General features: G+C 34.0%; 2 protein-coding genes and 1 long non-coding RNA gene across 5 annotated transcripts; 1 reads left to right on the top strand and 2 right to left on the bottom strand.

Annotated features, from left to right (window-relative positions):
- The first annotated feature begins 80 nt into the window (after positions 1-80).
- Positions 81-10,408, top strand: Tfb1 (transcription factor B1). The gene is made up of 12 exons (XM_089708130.1): positions 81-240; positions 334-788; positions 2,138-2,339; positions 2,876-3,012; positions 4,302-4,503; positions 4,909-5,014; positions 5,455-5,580; positions 6,081-6,311; positions 7,078-7,176; positions 8,287-8,413; positions 9,171-9,385; positions 10,113-10,408. The coding sequence occupies exons 2-12, from the start codon at positions 635-637 to the stop codon at positions 10,233-10,235; spliced, it is 1,722 nt and encodes a 573-aa protein (XP_089564256.1). The 5' UTR covers positions 81-240; positions 334-634; the 3' UTR covers positions 10,236-10,408.
- Positions 10,409-10,808: 400 nt separating this feature from the next.
- LOC149479556 (uncharacterized) lies at positions 10,809-11,166 on the bottom strand. The gene is made up of 2 exons (XR_016317242.1): positions 11,095-11,166; positions 10,809-10,918 (listed from the first exon to the last, which is right to left on the bottom strand). It is a non-coding gene; the product is annotated as an uncharacterized LOC149479556 (long non-coding RNA).
- A 4,935-nt stretch (positions 11,167-16,101) lies between these two features.
- Syx13 (syntaxin 13) lies at positions 16,102-22,502 on the bottom strand. 3 transcript variants are annotated; one of them, XM_089708293.1, is made up of 6 exons: positions 22,249-22,467; positions 20,848-21,073; positions 19,534-19,699; positions 19,033-19,161; positions 17,751-17,889; positions 16,102-16,984 (listed from the first exon to the last, which is right to left on the bottom strand). In XM_089708293.1, the coding sequence occupies exons 2-6, from the start codon at positions 21,066-21,068 to the stop codon at positions 16,809-16,811; spliced, it is 831 nt and encodes a 276-aa protein (XP_089564419.1). In that variant the 5' UTR covers positions 21,069-21,073; positions 22,249-22,467; the 3' UTR covers positions 16,102-16,808. The 3 variants fall into 3 exon arrangements, with proteins under 3 accessions (XP_089564419.1, XP_089564420.1, XP_089564418.1); XM_089708294.1 differs by having other exon boundaries at positions 22,253-22,467; XM_089708292.1 differs by having other exon boundaries at positions 16,648-16,984; positions 22,363-22,502.
- Between the last annotated feature and the right edge of the window lie 725 nt (positions 22,503-23,227).

Here is a 23,227-nt window from a genome sequence, read left to right as displayed (position 1 = left end):
TGGACACTGTACGAATGTGGTACGAATGTTTGCGCTCATGTATTTTGCAAAATATTATGTGGTTTCACCGTCTCACACTTGCGCGTTTGTTTTATGCGTGCGAATGTGAGAGACCGGTATTACTGTAAAGTGTAATGTATAATTTACTAAAGAATCAAGTACATATTAACTTATTTTCATATAAACAATTTTTTTTTAATTTTCATAACTTATAACTACCTCCAAGTTAGAAGCCAAAAAGTGAGGACTCATGAAATTAACCTTAAAAACTTTATATCCATAGCCAGGCCTTGTGCCATTTATTAAAAAAGTGATATGTCAATTTCATTTCAGATAATTTTTGTCAAACGGAAGAATTCATGAAACGAGTATTTAATGATTGAAGACAAATGCAAAGTTAAAACCATAACTCGAACCTAAATAATGTTGTGTAGTGCTGTTATTGTGTAAAAACGAAGTATTAACAATGTAGATTTGTTTAAATGCATTGTAATAAAAATGAATTCCTTCATATATTTTTCATAAAGTTGGTGAAAATTCAGTGTCTATGCCAAGGACGAGAGAATAATTTCTTATTTTTTTAAAAGTGAAGACTGAGTTGTGTTCTGTATAATAAATATTAAAACAGTAAAACATGACTACTTCGTCCGAGGACGTTTTACTTAGTGTAAATCATGTGAGATACAAAAAAGGTGATGGGACTCTATACGTGATGAATCAAAGACTGGCCTGGATGCTGGAGAATCGAGACACTGTGGCCGTCTCACACAAATATGCAGATATTAAAAGTAAGACCAGTTATTGATATTTTAATTCTTACCATTAACTTTTATTCTCTTCATGGAATAGATGATGATTGGATTGATTTTAACAAAATCATTGTACTGTACACATTTGTGCCTTTTCTTAGGATCATTCCTATAATAGTGATTGCTTATAATCAACTCTCAGGATTATGCAAGGTCCTTGCAAACGGATCACCGACCTTTGGCACTAGTGGCCAGCGACAGTCACTTGACACCTTTTTTTACATATATATATATAATTAAATCCTTGGTTAAATCTTATATCCTGTATATCATATTAAACAGCCATTTTCAAAATATGTTCTTATTAACATTTATTAACACTTAACATTTTAAAATACTCCAACTTAATAATCATAAATTATAATCAGGAATGGCAATGCCTGAATGGAATTTAACTATTTTTGTTTTTTTTGGAATTGTCTCCGCTGGCATCAGGATAATAACGGATAAAATTGAGATTTAAATTCTGTGTAGCTATCTAATATAACTGTATTTGATTCAAAATTTTGTTATCCCATCCAAGTCAATTGCAATTGTAATTTTTCCTAAACAAGTGTATAATTATATTCCTAAGCAAGTGTTAAAGTAACAAACATTATCTTAAATATTAACCCATTGAGCCCCGAACGGCCAGATCCGACGGCGACACAATAGATTTTTTATTGTGTCTGTGATTCCGGGGCCTGATGGATTAAGTATACTAGTCACTATAATATTATAATGCAAGTATGATACTTGAGAGACTTTGAGGAGCACAATAAAAAGAAGAGCATGCACATAATAAGTATGTATTTATTATTGCTGGTTGAACTTTTTAACAGACATTCTTTGAGTAGTAAATAATGAATTATTCCAAATTCTATAAAGAATTCTGGTAATTTGGTTCAAATAAAATAATAGTCAAAGCAGTTGTATCACTTTTATTTCAAAAACGGCTGAACGGTTTCAATGACTTTAAAAGCCAAAGCTCAAAAGATATTTCCCGCGGGCAAACTAATAGTGCAAGTACAAGTAGTGCTCCATGATGGGCCATGTTCCACAATTTATTATGTTTATCATAATAAACACTCATGTACCATATTATGTACAAAGTTGTCATAAATCCATACTTATAATATTAACTATAAATGCGAAAGTAACTCTGTCTGTCTGTCTGTTACTCAATCACGCCTTAACTACTGAACCAATTGGCATGAAATTTGGTATAGAGATATTTTGATACCCGAGAAAGGACATAGGATAGGTTTTATCCCGGAAATCCTACGGGAACGGGTTTTTCTTTGAAAACGCGGGCGGAAAGCTAGTATACAATAATTCACATGTTCCAGCTCAAAAGATATCTCCCGCGGGCAAACCGAAAGTGCAATTACAAGTAGTGCTCCACGATGGCACGTGTTCGACGTTTCACTTCGTCAACCCGGCGGGGGCGGACGCGCAGGCGAAAGATCGGGATCAGGTCAAGATGTTGCTGCAGAACTTGTTGCCAAAGTTCAAACGGCAGATCGACGGGGAGTTGGAAATGAAATCTAGGCACGGTTTTGTTAATATTTGTGGCAATTTAATCATGTTTTAATCAATTATGTTGTTTTATGTGAAATGATGTTGCAGTACATAGCATAGGACAAGTAGGGGCTTTAGATATGAGGCTTAGCTTTGGTATATTTACAGAAATTAATATGTAGGCTTTATATTAACCTGTTGTCTTTATAGATGTTTATGTCAAAGCATAGCTTTTAAATTTAAAGATCTTTTTATTATTTCATATTTTTTAAGATTCAACACTATTGATATATTTAAATCTTGTTGCTGAATATATTTTTCATTAGGTAATTGATAAATTTGTCCATAATGCATAATATAATCTTCTTATATATAAAAATGAATCGCAAAATGTGTTGGTAAGCGCATAACTCGAGAACGGCTGAACCGATTTCGATAATTCTTTTTTTATAATATTCCTTGAAGTACGAGGATGGTTCTTATGTAGAGAAAACGTAAATATTATGTACCACGGGCGAAGCCGGGGCGGACCGCTAGTATGTAAATAAATATGTTATTACTTTCAGACTATTATCATTGCATCCTATTCTAAAGCATTTATATGAAGACTTAGTTATATCGAAAGTAATTAATAGTGAAGAGTACTGGAATACACCGACTCTTAAACATTACACAGAATCTACTAATATTAAACAAGAGGCTGGTAAGAAATTTTATTATATTTTTTATTGAAGTGAAACTTCTTTATCGGGGTTGGAAAAAAATTTAGTGTAACATTTTTTCGTTACGCGTGACATTTTTCCGTTACGCGCCATCTTTTTCTTATCCTTACCACGCGTGATTCGACGTATTTCTGTAAAGTTGATTATTTTTTAAAAAATAAGGTCAAAAGAAGTTTCACTTCTTACGTGTGTACACTAGTACACGCACACATTTTTTAAATTAATGTAACTATGTTATCAGTTACATTAATTAAAAAAATATACTATTGTTATATAATATTATGTTTGTTAATTTTTCTAAACATGTTTTATCATGTATTTGTTTCAACCCCAAACTGATGTAAATAATAAGAAGCGAACTAATAATATCAACAACATTATTCATTAGTAAATGATATGGTTATGTATATTTATCAAAAGTCCAGTCTCTCAGAGTACAAGGGTTACCTTAGAGACAATATAGAATTTAGATAATGGTTTCAACTTTCTCTGATGTAATTGAACTGTATTAAAAACTGATAACATGCTATTTTTAAGCGTAAATTTGCCATCAGTTATATTAAAAAAAAACAATTAAAAACCAACAGCATTGCAATTGCTCACTTACCAAAATAGATAGGTAGTTTTTCTACACTAATATTATAAAGAGGAAAACTTTGTTTGTTTGTTTGTTTGATTGTAATGAATAGGCTCATAAACTACTGGACCGATTTTAAAAATTCTTTCACCATTCGAAAGCTACATTATCCACGAGTAACATAGGCTAGGTTTTATCCCGGAAATCCCACGGGAACGGGAACTATGCGGGTTTTTCTTTGAAAACGCGGGCGAAGCCGCAGGCGGAAAGCTAGTATTTTATAAACTGATGTCATATATGTATATATAAAACCCAAAAAACATTATTTATACATTTAATCTAAAAAATATTGTCCAATTTTACGAAAATCAGCCATATTACATAATTTAAATTCCAGTAATTTAGGATTGGTGTCAGTCAATATTATAAATTCAAGAATTTAAGCACTTTTCTTTTGTACTTATTATTTATTTATTAATTTTTAACGTGATAAGTTTTTTAAAATCGTTTTAGTCGGGTGACATGTTCAGAAACTTGTGTCACACCAAAACCTCACGAGCGCGATCGCAGGTATAACGAGAGATAGACGGACCGATCTCCCGTCTCATCTCGAGCGCTGCCACTGCATTATGTTATCACGTAAACATCTCGATCGTAAATCTACTTTACAAACAACCAATTTTTAATTTCCAGGTGTTTCTGGAGCATTCTTAGCAGACATTCAACCGCAGACGGACGGCTGCAATGGACTGAAATATAATCTAACTCAAGATATAATAGACGCAATATTCAAAACATATCCTGCAGTGAGAAAGAAACACATAGACTATGTGCCAAATAAAATGACAGAAGCCGAATTTTGGACCAAGTTTTTCCAGTCACATTATTTTCATAGGTATTTTATGAAAATTTGTTTATGTTCTTAGATTCGCTTAAGTTGTTACAATGGTTTCTTCAACATTATACATGGAAAAAGTCCGAAAAAAAAAGCTGCTTATCTTTTGAACCTTGAAAATTTAAAACTAATTTAGCATTGAACCTACAGTAACATGAATTAATTGTAAAATTCCCATTATTCTTACTTTGTTATTAGATAGCAGTTCCCGTTCCTGTGAGAAATTTAAATTTCTGGGATAAAAAGTATCTTATATCCTATTTAGGTCTTAAAATATCTTTGTACCAAATCTCATCTAAATCGGTTCAGTGCTTTAGACGTGAAAAAGAGACAGACGGACACACACACACACAATTATAATATAATAGCATGAATTTATCAATAATTTCTCTATACTTAATTCAGGGATCGCATAGCATCATCGTCAAGTAAGGATCTATTTGGTGAATGTGCAAAAATGGACGATCAAGCGATTGCATCTGCTATGAAACACACTACATTGGACCTTACGGTTTGTTTTAATACTTAAAAAGTAAGATCTTAATTCTTAATAAATAATTTGATACATATTTCAATTTGACTGTATATTACGACTAAATAAAAGAAAAAATGTGTGCCGAGCACACGTGCCAGAAGTGAAACTTCTTTACCAAGATCGTCGCATTACTCTATGACCTAACGGTATTGCCATGACGCGACCTTGAAATTTTACTCTCAACGCGCCTAAAGAAGTTTAATTTAAAAAATCAATCAGTTTATTTGTGTAGGTAGTAAATTTAAAATGTTTTTTTTTACTATATATTTAGTGGAAAAGTAATCACGCTTATATGTAATTAATTAATGTACGAGGAAGCATTAAAATGTAATTCTCTCTTTTAAAGTAAAGTAAAAAGGAATAAATCTAAAATGTCTTAAAGTTATTGTAATATAAGTGTTTATTAATAATTTCAGGTCGACTTACCTCAATTCACGGAATCAATACCGCTACTACCTGAAGACGATACGGTCGAAAAAGAGAAGGACAGTAATTCAATACACCGCAGTATGATAAAGAGATTTAACCAACACTCAATAATGGTATGTGGTATATTGAATCTTTGTTTATATAAAATAGTAATTTACCTGCATATAACTGTTTTTTTTTTCTCAATATTTATTGTTATAAATTATATAGCCTTATAATGGGGATAAGAGATTATTTTCACTACATAGTATAAAACAAAGTCGCTTTCTCTGTCCCTATGTCCCTTTGTATGCTTAAATCTTTAAAACTACGCAACGGATTTTGATGCGGTTTTTTTAATAGATAGAGTGATTTAAGAGGAAGGTTTTAGTATATAATTTATTAGGTTTTAGACAAAGCGGGCGAAGCCGCGGGCGGTTAGCTAGTAAATAAAAAAAACGACAAATTAAACTTCAAAGAGCATGCATTCCGTCAATAGGCTGGCTTATGTTTCATTTAAAATGAAACTGTTTATATTTATACCTTATAATTAGGGAAAACAATCACAGAAACGTTAAATATCTAAAAATATGTATTATCAATAATGTATGCTTAAAAATGTTCTCAATTCTAGGTGCTAAAAGCTAGTCAAAAGGCAAACAATAGTAGTAATTCAAGTAATAAATCAACGAATAACAATAAAGTATTGGAGAACGGTGTGAAAGAGACAAACGGAGTGGACAAGAGACATGCAGATGAATCCGAACCAGTGGACAAAAAGAGAAGGATATTAGAAAAGATACATTACGAAGATTTGGATGATACGGGCGGTAGTAATAGTGCGCAAGAGTTGAAATTGACTAAGGTATGTTTATCCATACTAATAATTATTATAAAGAGGAAAGGTTTGTATATGTATGTATGGTTTTCACGCATAAACTACTGGATCGATTTTGATGAAATTTGGCACAGATAATCTTTAGACCCTGAGAAAGAACATAGGCTACTTTTTATTGCGAAATATGTACCACGAGCGAAGCCGGGGCGGACCACTAGTACTTTATAAGCATAATGATAACAGTGGGAACTATTATACTAAACTCAAAGGGACTTATAGTTTTACGTACGCAGAGTATGTAAAAAATACTCAAAAATTCCAGACGCATTTTTTTTCTTTTGATTTTAATAAAAAAAGTTATGTCGTTTTGTTGTTTTTGTATTTTTTTATAATTATTATCGTAAGCAAAACTATAAGTCCCTACGGGCTTAGTATACCAACGGTGGAACATCCTGTGTTTATGATCTCAGTCTGATATTGAAAAAAATATTCAGGTGACTATAAACAAGATTACCACTATTTTTGATAGACTGGAGTTTCATCACTAGCCCCTTAAAGATCTTTTTTACAAAAAAAATCTGAGTATCAATTTTGATTGATGATCCTGTAAGTATTTATGTACACATTTTTGCAACCCAGCTGATATTTCAGTAGTCTAAAATCCAATATCTCAAGTAATTATTAATAATATCCTTATGGGATCTCCTGACTTTCAGTTTTAAAACTGACTGCATAAGCTCAAATATTTGGTTCAAATAAATACCAATAATGTTCATAAATAATTCATTTACAGGTAGAAAGATATTTATTAGGTCCGTCATCACAAATCAGCCACTCTACTTCGAATACGAACAACCCACCGCCGTTGTCAGCCTTATCTTCTATATGTCAGGTAATTTGTTATTTATTTATATTCTTAACTATTAATTATAAATGAACGAATTTAACTCAGTATGAGTTAAATTCGTTCATTTATATCCGTTTTAAATAAATGCAGTATGTAAAAAGATTATAGTTTAAATTGTTTATGTATTTTAACTGAATTTAAAAATTTGTCATTTGTGAATAAAAGAAAAAGCAATGGTCTCAGATATGATCCTGGTGGAACACCCATGAGAATTGTTTTTGCTATGTAGAATCGCGGGGACCGAATCGAGAAATTCTGTAACTAAAAACCTCACGCTCCCCACTCCGACGGGCACGGAGGTGTGGCTTGAAGGCATAGCATGCAATAGCTTTATTGCGGCAGTCCCCGAGTGCCACACGTCTTTTTGTAATATTTTTTTTCCTTTATTCATCTCAAATAATATGTATTGTACCAGTACCACACCCCGGACCCTCCATACAAAATTATCGTTTTGACAGTCACACTGTAGAGAGTGCAAATGTGTGTGTTAACGCTTTAGGGTTCGCACATTAATAATTGTGACTAGCGTAAAGAAATTCGCGTTTTTCTGATGAAATACATCCGTAAACAGCACAATATCTATCCATTTTCTACGAAAAACTATATTCACAAATCCAAAATAATAAAAATTACTTTAAGTCAATTTGATTAATGTTGTCAATCTTTGTTGCGTATCGTCCTTATTAAAAAATGCGGGCCATCCTTGGGGCCATCTAATAAACTGATCGTGCGGGGTGAGGTAAGTGTTTAATTTTGGCGGGAGGCGGAGAGTGTCCGTTCTGTAGCGTTTAGCTACTATTATGTATTCTGTGCCATTACATATTATCTTTACTAATATTATAAATGAGAAAGTAACTCTGTCTGTCTGTCTGTTACTCAATCACGCCTTAACTACTGAACCAATTTGCATGAAATTTGGTATAGTGGTATTTTGATACCCGAGAAAGGACATAGGCTACTTTTTACCCCGGGAAATAGGATAGGTTTTATCCCGGAAATGCCACGGGAACGGGAACGATGCGGGTTTTTCTTTGAAAACGCGGGCGAAGCCGCGGGCGGAAATCTAGTCTCAAATAATATAATCGCATGTACCAGGCGTGGAGCAACGGGCAGCAGGTCGCGCGGCCGGTGCGGCTGGGCGCCGCGGCCGCGGTCGGCGCGCTCGGCGAGCTCAGCCCGGGCGGCGCGCTCATGCGGCACCACCACGCGGCGTGCATGGCGCGTGAGTACTGTTGCATGTACCAGGCGTGGAGCAACGGGCAGCAGGTCGCGCGGCCGGTGCGGCTGGGCGCCGCGGCCGCGGTCGGCGCGCTCGGCGAGCTCAGCCCGGGCGGCGCGCTCATGCGGCACCACCACGCGGCGTGCATGGCGCGTGAGTACTGTTGCATGTACCAGGCGTGGAGCAACGGGCAGCAGGTCGCGCGGCCGGTGCAGCTGGGCGCCGCGGCCGCGGTCGGCGCGCTCGGCGAGCTCAGCCCGGGCGGCGCGCTCATGCGGCACCACCACGCGGCGTGCATGGCGCGTGAGTACTGTTGCATGTACCAGGCGTGGAGCAACGGGCAGCAGGTCGCGCGGCCGGTGCGGCTGGGCGCCGCGGCCGCGGTCGGCGCGCTCGGCGAGCTCAGCCCGGGCGGCGCGCTCATGCGGCACCACCACGCGGCGTGCATGGCGCGTGAGTACTGTTGCATGTACCAGGCGTGGAGCAACGGGCAGTACGAGGACCGATTAAAGAGCCTGGAGATTTCTTTTAAGCTATTGCATAGCTTCTATCGCGGGCCTTGAACGCGGGGACCGAATCCAGAAATTCCATAACGTCCAGGCTTGAAATTAAGGGGGGGACGACGCCGAGTGTGCGGCTAAGTCGGGCGTCTGTCGGGCGGTGAACTGCTGCGCGGGGAAATTTTACTTGTACATAACGTGCTATAGCAAGATCCACTCTTTCCTCCATCATATCCTAAAGAAATCTTATCTGTGTATAGAACTGATCCCCGCGGACGTGAAGTCTGAGCTGAACCGCATCTACCTATCGGGCGGGGAGTTACTCCGCGAGCTGTGGCGCAGCTTCCCGCAGCCGGGCGGCGCGGGTGTGGGGGGTGTGGGGGGAGTGGGGGGGGACGCCGAGTGTGCGGCTAAGGCGGAGAAGTTCTATGAGGCGTTGTTGCGGTTTAGGAACGTTAAATTACGGCCGTTTGAGGTTAGTTGATGAAGGGCTGATTTTTCAATCCTTGGATAAAACTTATTCGTCGAATAATGTATAAAACTACCATTTTAAAAACGTATTCTAATTGCCCGTATTTGACATTTTACGTGACATTTTAATATTATCGTGTAGTACTTTATTGGACGGATAAGTTTTATCCAAGCATTGAAAAATCGGCCCTTAATATATTTTCTTATGTAGTTATTGTAATGTTTGGAAAATATGATATCTTTAAATGTATTATTAAGTGTTTTTAACGTGATAACGTTTTTAAAATCGTTTTAGTCGGGTGACATGTTCAGAAACTTGTGTCACACCAAAACCTCACGAGCGCGATCGCAGGTATAACGAGAGAGACGGACCGATCTCCCGTCTCATCTCGAGCGCTGCCACCAATAAGACGTTATCACGTAAACATCTCGATCGTAAACCTACTTTACAAACAAGCAATTATTTTTTTTTAATTTGGTAGGATTAAAAAAAATACTACTCTGGAGGCGGAAAATCCCAATTTTAATTTTAATTGAGCGTTGTCTTTTACAAAAAAAAAAATTAATCTAACTTAAGATATCATGTGCATACTTCGCCATTTATAAAATTTATATGATAACAAATATTGCCATGAATTCATTCTCATCAGTACTCGCACATTTATGAATTATAGTGTTACAATCATCTATGTATATCATAAATGCTATTTAATAATAATTATTGCTTTCAGGAAAAAATGCTCCGCGACTTGACACCACTAGCGACATCTCTCACCCGACATATGAATCAAATGATCGACGCTGCGTGTTCCAAATACGCGCTATGGCAACAGAGACAAGCCAAACTTAGATAGTATTCGCACAATTAAAGAACAGTTGTTTTTTTATTTTAGAAATCGTTAACAGATATTGACGTATAATAAACAACTAGACTCATAATTACGCAAAAAAATGTCCGTTACAAAACTCTGCCTATGTGTATATTAGGCAGAGTTTTTTAAATGAGTTTATACAGTAAACATTGAACATTACTGCCACGAAATAAGGTGTAAATTCAATTAATGTTTTACACCATTTAACAACCGGTTGTTAGTCTAGTTGTTTATAGTGTGTCGATATTATCTATCAGTTCTAGCGAAGACTGCGTCCTTATTCCGTTTTGATAAGGACAATTTTTGTATAGCAAAACTGTTTACCGATTATTACCGAATTATGCTATAACAAGGAGCTTTGGGCTCAGTGTATGTAAATGTAAAGCAAAAATGTATATGATTTATCATTAAAAATTAAAAAGAAAATGCTTAAAATTATTGTTGAAACTTAGAAACCATTCAATGTTATTTGCATACGAACATTAATATTCCGTTTCTATAATATTATATTTTTTTCCTTGAAAATGTCAAAAAAATAATTTTCCTCAAGTAATGATATTTATACAGCTCCATGTAAGAAGTTTATGAGTAAATAAAAAGTGAATCATCTCATCCGTGATTTTTTCCTCAGCACAGAGTAAGCTTAATATGAGCATTTCAAGAAGCTTATATCTAATACACTGTTTTTTTATCCCTTTCACACCTAACTTGGCAAGTTGGTGTGAAAGGGATAAAAAACATACAGGCGTCATTCAAGGTCATATTTTTTTGTTACAAGTTAATGTTCATACTGAAATCTCCAGTGTATTAGATATAAGCTTCTTGGAGTATTTACTTAAACTGATCATCTGTTCAAAACTTGACATTGGCAGAATCCGTCCTCACTGGGATCGGGAGTTGCCACTTGAAAAAAATAAGAAGTTATTATATGTTTAATAGAAACGGGATATTAACTGATTATTAAAAATGAAAATAAAGTTATACAGTTGATTCATAGTTTAGCTTTAATGTATACTGTTCGTGGTCCCAGGGGGCTATTATATATTATGTGATATTTTTAAATTGAGCAAAAACATGTATCACATTTTTATGAAATTAATATCCTATGTGTTATATAATATAAAATTCTGTTTTTGCGCTTGATGTTCTTAAAGAATAAATATAAAAATCGAATTATTGTTTATTGCGTCCAATCAATTAAATTATTTCATATCTGAAACGTACAAATATTGCTTGAAAGATCTGTGTAATATTGTCATTAATTGTCGTAAAATATGTAACAGTCCCCCACCTAAAGTATACATTACCTACATACTATATCAAAACATTAACATATATCTCTATACTGATTAATTGTTGCCATTGATATTCGCGTTTGAAAACTCAAAAGTCTAACATTAAATTAATATAAACCAAGAAATAACACGAAAACTGCCCAATATTGTTACTTTTGGTTCATGTAAATAAATTGACAATAACTTTTAGGTTAAGTGGAAGTCAAAATTTCTCGTTACCATATTGGTTATTAAATTAGTTAAGTTTCGTTTAAATTTAACCGGATTTTGAATATCAAATCATGAGTACATTAACTTTTTAGAATTATATCGTAAACAGTTACTCAATGACGTTCAGTGTTTATTTAAAACTATTTATTTGTACGAAATAACTTCCTCAGACTTCTATTTGGTGAGACTGGTACTGTATCAAATAGAATGAAATAAATTTGTACATAATATCATTTTGTTTTTTTTCATACCTTTCCTTTATAGTTTATACTATTGTAATATATAGTTACATACATTTTACATGTGCATGTTTCTATTTTACTAAAATTGATTACATGCAATTTATAAAAATATATTATAATGCTATGGTAAGGCGAAGGTCACGGGTTCGAATCCCGCCACATAACAGACATTTTCTATTATAATTAATATTTCACAGTCTTGCCTCCCATCTCCACATTACACATATAAAGCCTGTTTCCACTGCGGAACGGACCCATAATGACTTCTTAAACTCGCAAACGCAAACTGCATAAGTACCTACTTGTATTTCCACTAACAATTAATTAATATCTGGACGGAAAAAGCCGAGCGTGTAGAAGTAGTGGAAATGAGCTCGCTCAGTTGTAGGGAGCGCCATTCGCAATTACAATTTACATAGTTGGCATTTCCACACAGAAAGTGTTACACAATATGTCATTCGATAACATCGCAACAACCTTCAACACGCATTTTCAGCTCAAAACTTCAATTGAACTCGTTCTCTGTGGAAATTCACTATTCGTTTTTCACACAGAGGTTTTTCATTTCTCAGTTCCCGTTCTGTTCTCTCCGTTCAATGCTCATTTCTCTGTTTCATTTTCCAAGTCTATGTTAGTGGAAATACACAGTGGAAATATAATCATATTACCGCTTAAGCATTTCCCGCTCATTGCCCCTTCGCAGTGGAAACCCGGCTTAAAAATTGTATTTATGTCATATATAGGAAAATTTATAAATAAGTAAAAGCTGAAAAAATATGTTGTTCCGAAGCTAAATTTCTGAAAATTGAAATTCCAGAAATGCTGCAAGGATGTGTGTCCTACAATTATTTCACGGTTATCTATACACATTCAGATTTTTACGATTAGGAATTTTTCAAATAGATTTCTAAGAATAAAGTGCGCTCTGAATTCCGGATTGAAAAAATAAGATTATGAATTAGGGCTGGCGCAGAGCATTTTTCATTGTCAAACTATTATCGACATTGTCCTCATTGAAATAATATTCAAAAGCGTAGCGTCACCTTTCGCATGTGACGCTTCGATGCTCATCGGACATAAAATATTGTTATTTTAAAGCAGCGACCATTAATCAAAATGTACTGCACTGATTTTCAGAGACCTCGTGACTAAAGATGCAATGATTCAGTTTTCAGGTGGTTTTCAAGCAAAACTTCTTATAAAAGCACTATTGAATCGCCCTAGCATTATGGCATAGTTTTATCATAAATATTATGTAACTATATTAGTACCTACCAATTACCATTTACCACCGGTTCGGAAATCAGTTTCTACAGAGACGAGCCGGCAAGAAACTCTGTAGTGATACTTTTACACAATAGATTCTCACACAAAATTAATAGCGGGTGTTATATCTATCTGATTGTAAATTTTAAGATATGTTTGAGACATGCTTTGGCAAATCAGATTCTGAATTAAGATCGGCATTCCGGTGTTGCCCGGAAATCTTGGGTATATGGCTAGTAATAAATAAAACTCATTTAAATATTTAACAAATTTATTAGTGTCAATAATTATGACAATGTAACATGCTCCTTCCTAGTACACTTAAAATACTGTTAAATATATTCAATCTGTATATACTGTTAGACCATAGTGAATAATGGTTAAAATGGTGCATTATCTGCATATAAAAACTTACTTAACTATTATGATTTATTTTAATACTTGAAAGATGTTTTATGCAATAATAACATCTACCAAATATTTTACACTTTCATGCGGCAGAATTTTCAGCTAAAGTCTACATTTTATAATATCTATGGTTACAAATGTTAAGTTTATTTCATTACTTAACAATAATATAATCCTACTACAAACTATATAAAAAAACTACATAAAAATTGTCTAATAGATTGGAGAAACAATGAAAGTAAAACATATTTTTGTTCTGACTCAAATTTGAAGATTTCTTCTCGAAGTTCATAAATAAAAAAGTTACCATATGAATACTGTTGATGCATACAAAAGGGGTGGTACAAATAAAAATAGGAGTATAGATATCTCTTTCTAACAACGCGACATCAAATATTTACTTCCTTGACTAATTCCTATTAATTCAAGACATGAACATAGGAATGTTATCATCACCCTTAAAGCTAAAAATTAATAAATTTGAATGAAATACAATATTAATCCTTTATATACAATATCTATTTCATATAGGTACATTTATAAATTCAATCAATTTCAAATTTAAACAATATTTTAGCATTATTTCTTACGCTTTTCAAAGATAATAGTGAATATAATCTAATTTTTAAATCACTACGACAAACGATTACATGAAATAGAAAGCAATAACATATCACATATTATTAAGGCCTTAATTTAGTTTATTATTGACTAACACATTGGAATACACAGATAAAAAAAAAGACGAGTTGCACTCCGGGAGTGCCGGCAGAAGTGAAAACTTGATTATTAACGTTCAGCATGTTTGATATTTTGGAATGGTATCCGTCTTACGCATGGAATATAAGGGCTATCCGTCTTACGCTTTTTCGATCAGGCCACGTGTCCTGACGCGACTTTAAGATTTTATACCCAACGCCGCTAAAGAAGTTTTCACTTCAAAAAATCTTTATATGTGGGACAAATTGCGAAACAAAAATTATTTTCAAAAATCATAAGAGCATTATAAAAAAGCCTTTAGACTTTACAGAAATAAATATCTGGCAGGAATATTCCTTAATTATATTATGTAATCGTATTATACAAAATTTTAGAGAACGTGTGTAAAATACATATATATTACTTAGGTACATAGACACATATTACAAAGTTATTACAATTTTTATCAATAAATATGCCACGACACGTTAGAAGCAATTATTATTATTTTAAACATTTACAGACAACAAACAAATAAAATACATTTAACTAAAATAACTTAGAAATAAATAAGACAATTTCAACTCGAAATGGCGGCCTATTGTGTGCCGAGCGCACGTGTCGGAAGTGAAACTTCTTTGGCAAGATTCAAAGATACCAAAATCGTCGCCTTACTCAATGACGGTACTGCCATGACATAACCTCGAAATTTTACTCTCAACGCGCTTCTAGAAGTTTCACTTTAACAAAATATAAATAATGGCTGGTTCACACTTTGATTAGTGCGAGTGCAGGTGATGAGTGCAGGTGTTTAGTAACTACGTGTGAACAGCGACTGTTTAGTGCAAGTGTTTAGTAGGCTGTGTAGTAAAGTGAATAGAAGCGTGTTCTATTTTTTTGCGAGTGGACTGCGAGTAGCCACGTCCCGCGCGCCCTCCCTTCCCCCTCACTCGCAGTGTGCCTGCACTCGCACTACACACCTGCACTCGCACTAATCACCTGCACTCGCAGTCAATTGGACACTACTCGCACTACACACCTGCACTCGCACTAATCACCTGCACTCGCAGTCAATTGGACACTACTCGCACTACACACCTGCACTCGCACTAATCACCTGCACTCGCAGTCAATTGGACACTACTCGCACTACACACCTGCACTCGCACTAATCACCTGCACTCGCAGTCAATTGGACACTACTCGCACTACACACCTGCACTCGCACTAATCACCTGCACTCGCAGTCAATTGGACACTACTCGCACTACACACCTGCACTCGCACTAATCACCTGCACTCGCAGTCAATTGGACACTACTCGCACTACACACCTGCACTCGCACTAATCACCTGCACTCGCAGTCAATTGGACACTACTCGCACTACACACCTGCACTCGCACTAATCACCTGCACTCGCAGTCAATTGGACACTACTCGCACTACACATCTGCACTCGCACTAATCACCTGCACTCGCAGTCAATTGGACACTACTCGCACTACACATCTGCACTCGCACTAATCACCTGCACTCGCAGTCAATTGGACACTACTCGCACTACACACCTGCACTCGCACTAATCACCTGCACTCGCAGTCAATTGGACACTACTCGCACTACACACCTGCACTCGCACTAATCACCTGCACTCGCAGTCAATTGGACACTACTCGCACTACACACCTGCACTCGCACTAATCACCTGCACTCGCAGTCAATTGGACACTACTCGCACTACACACCTGCACTCGCACTAATCACCTGCACTCACACTAATCAAAGTGTGAACCAGCCATAAGTCTTAGTTTTAAATATATTTATCAAGGTAATAAATAAACATTACGCGTTATTTCGAGCACTGTATAGCCATAAATATGAAAAAATATGTATCTTAAATATTAAAGTTTTTCGACACACCAATAGAGACATAATTTTCATAAATAAAAAAAACTCATTGAATTGGACATTAAAAAAAATAATTGAGAAAATTGCATTATTGTACACATTCTATTTAAGTAGATAAAATAATATGAGAATTTCGCTACACCACGAGCAAAAAGAAAGCTAAGAATGACTATGATAGTTGTCGAGACGAAAAATATGTTTAATAGTAACAAATAACAATTATTTACGTATTGCACTGAAGTTTTTTTTTTATTTTTACATAGGTTTGATAATTATTTTCTTTCGGTTTATATTTACTACGTAACTACATATTAAGTAATAATGAAGGCAAGTATGAAAGTATGAAAAAATCAATTTTATAGAATTTTTCGCGATACATCCGAATTTTTTTTTGAGAAAATCCTATTTTGTATTACATTATACCTTAGAACTTTGCCTAAGATTCATATAGCAAGTACGGCTACATAGTAAAAATAATTTTTTGCAATTTTTTTGTAATTTTTTCAAAAAAATCTTTCATAAATTTTATCTAAACGCCTTTACAACCCACGCGATGAGTATTATAGCCAAAATAATCGCAATAGAGATGAAGAAAAACATTCTCTTTCTATATCTACGTTGTTGTTCCGCCGCTTTCGCTAATTCGTCGACTCCCGCTTCTACTGTAGCGCTTGCCGCTTCTATGTGGCTTTCCACTGTGTCTGTAAAACAAAACACAAATCTATACTAATATTATAAAGCTGAAGAGTTTGTTTGTTTGAACGCGCTAATCCCGGGAACTACTGGTCCGATTTGAAAAATTCTTTCGGTGTTAGATAGCCTATTTATCGAGGAAGGTTATAGGTTAAATATCATCACGCTACGACCAACAGGAGTGGAGCCACGGGGGTGAAACCGCGCGGAGCAGCTAGTTATTTATATAAATAAATCCCGTATGTAACAAGAAAAAATAAAATATACAGATATCAATTTATTTAAATATATTAATATACCGATTAAAACATTAAGAAAGTGTGTATTGGAAAGTCTGAATTAATGTATCCATATTCCATACAATTTTTTGCCACTAAAATTTATGACAGAAACCATTCTAACAATTGATCTTTGGTTGTCTTATAGTTTCCTACACTAACCAATCCCATAATTACGCTGTGTATAAAAAAACAAATCTTGCAGTGCAGTGTTAACCAATCAAAAAGTTATCAATTTAAATCTAAATATGCAGCCTTTTCAAATATAATAAAAATATATATAGAATAAATAATATAATAATCTTCTTCTCTTATATATAAAAATGAATCGCAAAATGTGTTGGTAAGCGCATAACTCGAGAACGGCTGAACCGATTTTGATAATTCTTTTTTTATTATATTCCTTGAAGTACGAGGATGGTTCTTATGTAGAGAAAACGTAATTATGTACCACGGGCGAAGCCGGGCGGACCGCTAGTAAAAAATAAAAACTTACCAACAGTCTGCGCCTGCGCATTCACCATATCAGCCAACTCCTGCATTATCTGATTCACATCTAACACGTCCGCTTCTATTTTATTCATATACGCTTCTTTTTCAAGCAACATGCTCGTCTCGAATTGGACTAGACGTGCCTGGAATAATTAAAAAAAAGTTGTTAGTCTTTATATATAAAAAAAGTACGTGTCACTTTGTCCACGATGGACTCCAAAACTACTGAACCGATTTTAAATTTGATTTGCACCCGGTGTGCAGTTTGATTTAGCTTGAAGATAGGATGGGTTACATCTCAGTTTATAGCCGCAAAATTATTTTATTGTATTTGTCTATTATTTGACGGTCACAATTATCTGTTAGCTCTAAACCATTCTTACATATGGCGACATCTGTTGACGGAATTGAGTAAGTAAATAATAGATTGCGCTATATTTTAATAATGAGATCCCTTTACGCGTTTGAAAGTTCATATTCGTAACTAAGACAGGACAAGCTAGTTTCTTTATAAAAAGAATATTATTTTGGTGTCTGTGTGATATTCTATGTTATGCCTTTGTCATGTTAAAACGATTACCTTTAAAATTTTTCATGATGCGCACACCAAACACCCAAAAATTTTAATATAGGGTAGGTACCAAAATAAACGAATAGTATTGATATATTTAAAATAAATAAACTAAATATTTATAATAACACATACAAGGGAAACAATTTAACTATCACTACAAGCTGAACGACTGGACTGGACCGATTTTAATGTGTTTTCAATAATAGAAAGCTACATTATAAAGAAGTCACATAGGTTATATTTTATTTCGTTTTTATCCTTGTTTAGGGATGAGCCGCCAGTTCTTAATAATGTATATTGTAATAGTTCTTATATTATAATATTAGTATTATAATAATTCTATAGGCCCAACAAGATCGTGATCTGTTATGTGTATTCAATCCATACTCCATACTAATATTATAAACGCGAAAGTAACTCTGTCTGTCTGTCTGTTACTCAATCACGCCTAAACTACTGAACCAATTTTCATGAAATTTGGTATAAAGATATTTAGATACCCGAGAAAGGACATAGGCTACTTTTTATCCCGGGAAAATGACGCAATCCCGGAAATCCCACGGGAACGGGAACTACGCGGGTTTTCTTTGACTGCTCGGGCGAAGCCGCGGGCGGAAAGCTAGTTTTTAAATAAATAAATAAGTAGTATATAATATTCATAAGGTTTAGTAAATAATATAATAAGGTTTTGGTCCTCCAAGCCGGTTCATACCTGTGCCTGCTGGTTAGCAAGCAGACTGGCCTCTTCATCATCAGCGATCGCCTGCCGCTCCAGGAGCTCGGGGTCGTTCCTGTTTCGAGCCTGTGTGGGCATGTGGGCCGCCATCTTTTCTGATACTTTCTGTAAATAAAAAAAATGAAAAAAATCCGCACTTTATCGTGTAACATATACATTTCTCTATAATTCTCAAAAATAAATAATCTATTTTAACATTTAATGTGGCCTTTCAAAAATTAATTGAGTCATTTTATCAAGTGCAAAAATGAGCAAGTTACATTAAACTAAGTAATTATTCAATTTTAGAAACAACCACATTATTTCAAGTCATAAATATTGTTTTTTTGAAAATAAACATGATGAGTTTACATGTCATGTATTAAAAAGGAAGAAATAAGGAGCTAATTTCTACATAACAATCAAAATACATATACATAATATATGATTTCCAACAAAAAAAATTATCATGAGCTGAAGAATATTTCTCAGTCTTACCTTCTGAACAGAAGAATAATTAGCAAGTGCATCTCTAAAGGCTTGCGTTAATCTCTCCACTTGCAGTTTCTGCGGCTTGTCCCCCCGTCTCACGACCACGCCCAGTCTTTGGATATCTCGTGCCGTCGCGGAGACAGAACTGTTGACCTTCTGTTGTGTGTCGTGTCTGGAAAAGGAACACAAAATATAAATAAATAAATAAATAAAAACATTTATTTATCTCTCTCACAAGGGTTAAAAACTTTACAAAGAATGAATAATACTAATACATAATATATATTAGGCAACCTTATGAGAGCTGGTGCCCGATATGACAAAAATGACAAAAAGAAAAAAAATGTGGAGGGGTTGTAACTGAAAAATAAATAATTAGCTAGCGCATCTCTAAATTTCTGCGTCAATATCTCAACTTGTAGGTTCTGCACCTTGTCTCGGATCTTAAGACCACACCCAGCCACACCCAGTGTTAAAAAATTGTTGTTAGGCGGAGTATGAACCGAAGAACGATTCTCTGTAGAAACTGCTCTCCGAATCAATGTTAATAATTATTAATTTCTCTAATAAATAATTATTCATTTATGTATTTGACATATGTATAAATAAATCAATGTTTATGTTTCACTTTACCATATTTGCTGCTATAAACTGTACTGTAATTTTTTCATAATTTACATGTATGAATGATGAATGAAATGTATTAAATTTTACTTAATCAACAATCAATGTATAAATCATAAATCCTGGTCCATTAATAAATAGAAATAATAGAACACAGTGTTAATTACTCATAACTAATTAAATATAGGCTTGTAAGTTATTTCATACCTGCTCTGTGAAATCATATAACTACAAAGTACAAACCAACAAATGACACTGGCCTAAATATTATATTTACTGTGTTATTTCAAACAATTTTAGTTGAAATCATTAGTATTACCTCAGTTATAATAGCTGCAAATTATCCATATTTGCATTTATGAGTTATTTTAAGTTGTCATTTAAGATAAATGATTTGTCCTATATATTTGAATCAGATATATTTAGAGATAAGTTTGCCTATTATGTAAAATCAAAATTGACATGATTTTAAAAGCAACTACAGAGTGTTTTGTTAGTTCATCTCTGTAGAAACTAATTTCCTTTAACTTTAAAAATTTTTATTGATAAGATTAAGAATTTCATTTAATTTTATAGTATTAGTTTAAATTTTCTTGAAAATCTGTCAAGCCGTTCCTGGAGAGTTTGGTTATAAGCATTTTTGACACTAGAATTTTACTAGTTATATGTATACATATTATTAATGATAAAACTCACATTTTATCCCGCAACTGTACACTATCATTGGGTCCACCGATCTGCTTCATCATCTTCTCCAAGGCCCGCAGGCCACTATTAATCGTGTTCACATTATCTGCAATACCCTCGCTCAGGTTGTAAAGTTCCGTGGGACTGAAGTCCGCGAAACCAACGGAGGGCGGGGCCGCGATGGCGCCGTAGTCACGGCTTGATCCGCTAATTGGTTCTCGTTCTGTCATGGTGACTGTAAATCATTATGATAAAAAAAGTTTTAAAGCAATAAAATTAAAAATAAAGAAACTTTAATATCACACATAGGTGCCACCAGTTTTTGAATGATGTGAGTCTAGTCAGAGTACATGTTATTGCTGGTTATTCCTTGGAAATTGGAATAAAATGTTTAATTATACACAATTCAATATTATGTATTTATATAATAAGAATTTTATTTATTAAGAGACAAAATAAATTTTTAAGAAATTTAATTTCTGTGAGGTAGGCTAATTTAATGTGTATCTATCTGCCCCATCTGTATAAATAATAAATTATTTATTTGCCTCTTTTTGTTTGCTTTAAATTTGTATATCACGTAAGCTGTCAAATACGGGCAATTAGAATATGTTTTTAAAATGGTAGTTTTATACATTATTCGACGAATAAGTTTTATCCAAGCATTGAAAAATCGGGCCTTAGTAGAATTTCAATAACTTATAATAAAATTTATCTTCTACAATTACTTCTACTCATGTACAGGGTAATTAATAAAATATGTAAAGTATCAAATAATTTTTATAGCAATTAACTAGTACATGTTAGAAAAAGTTATAAATAAGTATTAAAAAAGGAAAAAAAGCACAAACATAATAAATGTAAAATGTATTTATTACCTATTCAACTAATAATGTCTACTTTATACTGATTCCATAGGCTTAGCTTTAACTGGAACATGACCTGGACTTTTTTCTAAGAAAAAGTAATCTACAGATTCTCATATTTCTGCTAGCCTAGTTACATTACATGAGCTATGTATGGCAACTTTAGATTTAATAACTATAGCTCATCCCTTTTTTATAATGAATGTTATGAATCATTTCCATCAAATCTTTTTCCTGATTAGATAACTATATCAGTATTGTGTTTATAAACATTGTATTTTATTATTTTATATGACCAATATTTTCCTTGATATTGAAACATTACATAATAATCTAAAAACATATTCTTCACTAGGAATTAACGAAAAATTCATCAGCACCTAAGCTGATAAATAGAAGACTATAGTTACAATAGTATAGTAATAGAAATACTTTTCAAATGGTCTTCATTATAACTTTCATTGCATTTAAATGATATAATAAATAAGACATGCATCAACTATTTCTACGTAAGTGCTAATGTACTAGTTTATAAAAGACTTACAGACTTTTTTTACGACGTAAAACAATAATTTGTTGTTGTAATGATGAATCACTTTAAATTATAATAGTATATGATAGAAGAAGTATTTGGATTAAACAATTTCATCACACTTACATTATATTCTGTGGTTAAACCGGTTTAATAAACAGATATTTGGACTATTATAGAATAAATTATTTCCTATCGGCTCATTAAAATATTTGAGCCTGTTCACTTTCTTGATAAATTGTTGTTCCGTCAACAATGTCACTATACAAAAAGTCAACTGTCATGTCAGATGTTTACTGTCAAATCTCGGAACAGATTAAAAATGTTTCTATTTAACAGAGTAAATATTTTTTCGTCATCTTGTTTTTAGTTTGTGTAATATAAAACACTTAAAAAATATAATAATTAAAAAGATAATAATATTTTCTACGCTAACGATTCGCGATGATATTATAGTCATTTAAAATTGATTTGTTTTTGCTTAGGTACGTTTTACACATTGAACTTACACGAAAACAATTTTACACGAAAAAAATACCTGTGATTCAAATCTTCTCAACATAGTAGTCGCTTTATTTGCGTATGCTTATGTTTAACACTATGCAACGGATTTTGATGCAGTTTTCAGTTTTAGTATTTTGGAAGGTTTGAGTATAGTATAATTAGGTTTTAGACAAAGCTGGTAAAACAGCGGGCGGAAAGCTAGTTATATGTATTTAAAAATGAGAAATTTGAAATGAGAATAGAAAATAATCAATCATGAGGCGGGTTCCGATCCCGGGTCTTTATCCGTGGTTAGTTCTCTAGACGCATTAGAAATAAAGCGGGTTTTTATTTGAATAGGCGGACGATGCCGCAGGCGGAAAGCTACTTTACTCGTATAACTGCAACGTACAAAATAATTATTTATTACTTATTATTTTTTAAACTTAAATCTAATAATGAAATTAAAAATATCCAAAATATAGTATATCTTACAGTCTGGTATCTT

The sequence above is a fragment of the Colias philodice genome, chromosome 20 (assembly GCF_061535455.1).
Source record: "Colias philodice isolate Cphi_HAF_F1 chromosome 20, ilColPhil1 Martin Lab GWU primary, whole genome shotgun sequence".
Lineage (NCBI taxonomy): Eukaryota > Metazoa > Arthropoda > Insecta > Lepidoptera > Pieridae > Colias > Colias philodice.
This window is presented reverse-complemented; position numbering and strand designations above follow the sequence as displayed.